General features: G+C 41.3%; 1 protein-coding gene across 4 annotated transcripts in view; it reads left to right on the forward strand.

Moving 5' to 3' along the window:
- The window catches only part of LOC107136317 (cell surface glycoprotein CD200 receptor 5-like), a 60,824-nt gene extending 57,549 nt beyond the window's left edge, over positions 1-3,275 (forward strand). For all 4 annotated transcript variants that reach the window (XM_015478516.2, XM_048803310.1, XM_048803312.1 and 1 more), the window contains one exon: positions 892-3,275. In XM_015478516.2, coding sequence (XP_015334002.1) covers positions 892-898 — 7 coding nt within the window. In that variant the 3' untranslated portion in view covers positions 899-3,275. The remainder of the gene's footprint in view (positions 1-891) is intronic.
- The last annotated feature ends 3,742 nt before the right edge of the window (positions 3,276-7,017 follow it).

Genomic DNA, 7,017 nt, shown 5'->3' on the forward strand with positions numbered 1-7,017 from the left:
TGGAAGGTTTTAATTTCATCTTCCATCCTGAAGCTTAATTTCGCTGGATACACAATTCTTGGTTGGAACCCATTTTCTTTCAGTGTTTGAAATATGTTATTCCAGGATCTTCTAGCTTTCAGAGTCTGTGTTGAAAGATCAGCTGTTATCCTGATTGGCTTACCCCTAAATGTAATCTGCTTCCTTTCTCTTGTAGCTTTTAAAATTCTCTCCTTATTCTGTATGTTGGGCATCTTCATTATAATGTGTCTAGGTGTGGATCTCTTATGATTTTGCACATTCGGCGTCCTGTAGGCTTCTAGGACTTGGGATTCTGTCTCATTCTTCAAGTCTGGGAAGTTTTCTTGTATTATTTCATTGAATAGACCGCACATTCCTTTGGTTTGGAGCTCTGTCCCTTCCTGAATCCCAATGACTCTTAAGTTTGGTCTCTTAATGTTATCCCATATTTCTTGGATGTTCTGCTCATGGTTTCTTAACAGTCTCGCTGAGCTGTCTATGTTCTTTTCCATTTGAAATACTTTGTCTTCATTGTCTGATGTTCTATCTTCTAAGTGTTCTACTCTGCTGGTAGTATTCTCCATTGAGTTTTTAAGTTGGTTTATTGCTTCCCCTCAGCTGCTTCTTTAACATTAGGCTTTGTGAACAACCAGAAGACCTGGCAGAAGTGTCCACAGAACTGGGGCCAGAGGTTGGTTGTGATTTTGAACCAAGAGAGTCCTAGCCTAGCACACTCCTTGAGATTCCAGCAGGAGGTTAAGAGGCTGCTGGTACTTCTCAAGAGTTTACTTCCATGTTTCCATGATTCGGATGACTTGTTTCTTGCATTGTTATTATTATTATTATTATTATCATTATTAATATTATTGTTATTATTATGTTTCTTCCTAGAGAATAAAAATCAGAAGAGCTGGAAGTCAGTTGATGAGACATCACAAGAAAACAGCCATTTGTAATCAGCCTCATGTTCAACATCTAGCTGAAGTGCACTTTCGTACCTAAGCGTTTATGAGAATGGACATAAGTTGCAGGCAGTTTCAGTCTCTTAACATACAGTATATACACATATGCAAAAGCTTGGTGTTTGCTGTCATAAATGTCAAGGATGCTTTGTCTATTCTTCCCTTTCCTTCAGTGAATGCTTATTAGACAAAGTAAAACAATCCTGCTTCCCAGCCTAAAGAAGAAGATGGCTCAGCAATTCAAACAGCAATGCTGAGCAGTTTTTCTACACCCCTTGAGTCCTTTGGATGGTGCTTTCATCCAGCTTCTTGGTTCCTTTGTCCACTTGAGATGCTATCAAAGTTGCAATGGCTAGAGCCACTATAAACACTGCCTGCAAGTTGGCCAGTAGCGAACCTTCTGTCCTTTTTTTTTTTCTTCCTAGCGAGTACCAGGGCAGTCACATTGCATATTTGGACTGAATCCTAAGTGAATGGCTTAAAGTCTTTTTTAGCAATAGTTGCATTTTAGTAGAAGTTATAAATTGTTCCCAACTAAGGAACTGCCAGTGTCCTTGGATACAATGCTGAAGGTCCCCTGACCTTTTAGAGCTCTAAGTGTCTCAGTACTGTTTGTTGTTTATATTCTAAGTTACAGATTGGAATGGATTAATGAGGGTAAAGGGTGGGATACTGGTGAAGCCCTAATATCTTGAAAGGCTGCTGATTCAGATGGTAATCCTGTAGTAAAAAGTGTTGTTTTACCTAAATGTATCTTTCCCCGCGCCCCCCCCCCAATACTGTAGATTGAACTCAGGGATGTTTCACCACTGAGCCATGTCCCCAACCCTTTTTATTTTTTATTTTGAGATAGAGTCTCACTAAAGTTTCTTAGGGCCTTGCTAAATTGCTGAGACTACCCTCAAACTTGTGATCCTCCTCCCTCAGCCTCCCAAGTTACTGGGATTACCAGCACGCACCACCATGCCCAGCTAAAGGAATCTTTTCTTATGTAAAGTTGTGAGTGATTTGGGCTACTAGTTTTGTTTTCAATAAAACTGTAGGGGAGAAAATGAATGCTTAATATTGGAAGATACTACACTAGTCCAGTACTCTAATTAGGTGGTGCTTTCATCCTAGATTCTTGGTTGCCCACCAAAAAAGTTTAATTCTTACTCAAATCACACTCCAATGTAGTTGGTGGGTCTGGGACAGTGGTTTGACAGGTATTGCTCCAAGCTAGCATTTTATCCTCTTTATGCTATGACTCTGATTTCCTCAGAGTACTCTGTAGTCACCTGGTGAAAAGGCAGCAGGATTTTATGTGGGAGGATTTTACAGGCCAGACTTGGAGTAGCAATTACTTCTACTCGAATTCCATTGTCTAGTGTTTAGTCTGAAGGTCATGGTAACTTGTACAGAGCTTGGAAAATGGTCTGACTGCTTTGGAAGAAAAGGAATCAAGCTTGTTATACATCTAGCCAATAGTAAATAATAGGACTAGTGCTAAGATTAATGCCTACTCTATTTGTCATCTAACATGAATTAATAAATATTTTCATTAGTAAATATCATAGATATTTATTAGATTTTGTATTAGATTTTTTTCATGTTTATGATAGCATATTGAAAGTGAAGGAGTCTTGTAATTCAATTCTGTAATAGACTGAAAAAGACAGCAGAGATTGCAAGTTGCCTGGTCCATTGTGGTCCTACCCTTTCTCTTTGTGACCATTGATTATGTTCACACCCCCTTTTACCCATGCAAGCTTTCAGTGGATTTCAAAGTCCTTTCCCTAAGGAGAGTACATGCTTATCCACCATATGTAATTTGTTTTGGCCAATAAAATGAGGCAGCAGTGGCAGTGTACCATCTGAGCATGGGTCTCATGAGGTCCTTCATGTTTCTGCCTGCTACTCCAATGAGAACATGTCTGGCCTAGCCTGCTGGGGAGTGAGAACCACGTAGAGTATAGCTGAATCACCTCACTCCAACCTGCCCACCTCCCTGTTGAGTTTTGGCAAATGAAATATAAGCATATCGTCTGTGATATTTTCTGGAAAACTTTTTGAAAGAGAAAGGAAGGGTGCTTTTCTGCTTTTCCTCCTTATTTCTTGGACTGCAACATTGGTGTGATGACTGGAGGTCCAGCAGCCAACTTGAGCTATGAGTGACCCTTGAGGAAGAAGACTATTCACTGAGATGGATTTAAAAAAAATGGAAAAAGAAAGATGGAAGCATCCTGGGCCTGATGACCATGGAGCTGCCCTACCAACCCTAGTCCATCTACCTATTGACTTTGTATAAGAGAATAAACTATTTTATTCATGGCACTGCTATTTTGGGTTTTACTGTACACAAAGCCGAACTTCATCCTCATTGTCATAAACACCTAGTTGGTCAATCTGAAGGTTTGTTGTCTGTCAATCTTGCAAAAACAGGTTATGTTCTACTTATGTGCATATAGTGATCTATTTTTGTTCTTGACTTAGAGGTAATAAAACAGGCATAACATCAGAGGTTAGGAATCACAGAGCCATTTCTATGAAGATTTTGCAAGAACGGTTGGTTATGTAAAGTTAAGTGATGCTGTGGCTTGTGGTGGGTGGGAAAGGACTTGGGAATCTGGGGCTGTGAGAAGATCATCTAGTTGTCACTAGACATGAGAGGACATATCTGCTTTGTAGGATTGGAAAGACCAACATACCATTGTGAGTAAGAGAAACAGAGAGGAATTGAGATCTATTGGACTTTATTGTGTTAATTCTTTTTCACCAAAGGGACTCAGTCATTTGTGAGAGAGACTTACGTGAATTCAGGCCACCTCTCTATCCCATTCTCACTGGCAGGACGTTATTGATGGCACTTGACTGGAAGAGTAGAAAACTATAGCCCCTCCTTCCAACCTCCATCTTCCTATCTCTACATAAAAAGAATAAGAGGTGGTGGCGGGGGGAAACCCATATTATTTTTCTTTCTTGAACACCCTATGTATTATATATGCACCTACAGAAAAATTAATCACAGTCTCAAACTAAAGAAAATCTGGAGCTACTTGTGGCAAGACACAATTGAGGGCCACTAGATGGTGCTTCAACTTAATTCTTTTAACATTTTGAAGCAAGTTAAAAAAGCTACTTAACCTAAGGCAAAATAATCCTGTATTTTTTTTCTTTAATTTTTCCATACAACTGCCCTACCATTTACTAATTCTTCAGGTCTTCTTGGGTGGTTTTGAGACAATTACATCAGCAGTGGGTGGGGAATGTTCTAACTTAAAATTAAGGAGAAAAAAAAAGTTTTTTTCACTTCCTAAACTTGTACTACTCTTTTCGCTAATTTAGTAGAAACATTATCTTTACTGAATGAGGTAGGAGTGGATTTTAACAGCCTGGCTGCAGGGAAAAAGTAGTGTGAGTCTTCATGGTAAACCAAGATTACTACTCATTTCTTCAGATGAAGAGTTGAGATCACCCAATTCTTAAAACTCGAACTGCTTGTTAAGTGTTAATGACTCCAGATTGTTAGAGCTATGGATAAAATTAGCTGGCCTTCTGCACTTCCTAGGCCCTCCCCAGCATCCTTGAGAAGCATATTTGGTATTCTAAAACTGGAAGGAAGCTACAGATAAATTAGGTCAACTTCCTCATTTTTCAAAAGAGGAAACTGAGACTCTCAGAATTCAGTGGCTACTGGGTCTTAGAAAGAGGCCTATTTTTCTTAGTGCCCAAAGGGAGGCAGGCAGCCATCATATGGCAACAGACAGACAATGGCACTTCAGAGGAAGAGGAATGTCCCTCTCTTTCTTGGATTCTGTCTGCCGCAGTCCGGCTGCAGCAAAATAACCGGGGGGTGACGAATAACTTGTGTACGTTGATACAGCAGGAGTAGGAGCCGTTTATTGCAGGACAGGAGCAGTATTTATACATTCCACACAGCTTATCTAATTAGCATAAACTAGATACATCAGTCAACCAATCAGAAATCTCTACACCTAATGGCTCGGTTTTGTTACTTCTCAAACCACTCCCTCTGACATTTTGCCAGGCACCATCCAGACTTGTTTACGAACTTTAACATTCCCCTGGCAAAATGCCAGGTGTTACTTTGACTTGTTTACAGACTCTAACATTTCCCCCTTTTGTTTAATTTAAATAATGACCATAGTGGTTTTTACAGAAACACCATAAATAACCTGCTACAAACAGAAAGGGAGGATACAAAATGCCACAATACCAAGCCAATTGATGGCTCCATGCAAGAAGCCCTTGGAAAAATTATACCAGCAATGACACTGTTTGCAAAGATACCGAGTTACAATTTGTTGTACATTACAGTTTGTTGTCTCAGTCCAGGTAAAGCAGTGTCTCAATAGATTAACTCACAGTCCAGGTAAATTCTGCAGGCAGCTAGCTTAAATCACAGTCCAGGTAAGTTCTGCAAGCAGCTAGCTTGATCCGAAGTCTCGTCTGTTTTTCAGCAACACTGGAAATTCTTCCACCTTGGTCTTTACCGGCACTGGGACGAAGGCAGGAACTCCGGATGGCTAAAGAAAATCCTGTAGCATTCTACTAAGAAAACAACCTTCTGAACAATTTAGTACATTATCTCAAGGTTTTTTTGCATTTGAAATAAGCATTAATAGTGCTCATTACTCATCAGCTTCCAGGTGTGGGAGAACCATTGTAGCTTAGTTATTGGCATTGAAAATGACCAAACATCAGGGACACCAGTAGCATCTTCTGCTGGCTGTAGTGCCTGGGCAGCCCCAGATGGCCCTGGGGAGTGTCCCGGACTCAAACTGCTACTGGGCACAGGGAGCAAGAGCCTGCGAGACTGTGCCTCCAGGTCAGGTCTAGATTTGGGCTCGCGGCAGTGGAAGAGCCAGCTCCCCGGCCAGGAGGCGGGGAAGGGCCAGTCGCCGCCGCCTCTTGGAAAATCCTTGCTGCGCTGTGACCGGCTTGCACACTCGGCAGCCGCCTCTCCGCTTCACGCACCCTCCGGTAACGAAAAGTATTTAGTAATAGCCTTTTGCTGCAACTTTTTTCCTGATAATCCTTCTTCTTCTGAACTTTCTTTTTCTTTCTGACTAGAGTTCCTGGGCTCTTATCAACACATGCCCTAACTATTCTTGGTTCCACTGGGGTGCCTTCTTCCCTTAGTAATTTACTTCTCACCCCTTCCATATTTTCATCACAAAGACAATACAATACACTGAGACAAAACAAGACACAAACATACTGTATCAATCTTCTCCATTTTCTTGAAATGACCATTTTTCCTCTCGCCCTATCTGCCTAGGGACGAGCAGATTGCCCCCGTCCTATCTATGGACGGGCAGCTTTTTTTCGTCACTTACCCCCGAGTGTCCCGGGGCTCCCCGTAACGGGCCACCATCTGCCGCAGTCCGGCTGCAGCAAAATAACCGGGGGGTGACGAATAACTTGTGTACGTTGATACAGCAGGAGTAGGAGCCGTTTATTGCAGGACAGGAGCAGTATTTATACATTCCACACAGCTTATCTAATTAGCATAAACTAGATACATCAGTCAACCAATAAGGAATCTCCACACTTAATGGCTCGCTTTTGTTACTTCTCAAACCACTCCCTCTGGCATTTTGCCAGGCACCATCCAGACTTGTTTACGAACTCTAACATTCCCCTGGCAAAATGCCAGGTGTTATTTTGACTTGTTTACAGACTCTAACATTTCCCCCTTTTGTTTAATTTAAATAACGACCATAGTGGTTTTTACAGAAACACCATAAATAACCTGCTACAAACAGAAAGGGAGGATACAAAATGCCACAATACCAAGCCAATTGATGGCTCCATGCAAGAAGCCCTTGGAAAAATTATACCAGCAATGACACTGTTAGCAAAGATACCGAGTTACAATTTGTTGTAGATTACAGTTTGTTGTCTCAGTCCAGGTAAAGCAGTGTCTCAATAGATTAACTCACAGTCCAGGTAAATCACAGTCCAGGTAAGTTCTGCAGGCAGCTAGCTTAAATCACAGTCCAGGTAAGTTCTGCAGGCAGCTAGCTTGATCCGAAGTCTCGTCTGTTTCTCA

Source organism: Marmota marmota, unplaced genomic scaffold (genome assembly GCF_001458135.2).
Source record: "Marmota marmota marmota unplaced genomic scaffold, marMar, whole genome shotgun sequence".
Lineage (NCBI taxonomy): Eukaryota > Metazoa > Chordata > Mammalia > Rodentia > Sciuridae > Marmota > Marmota marmota.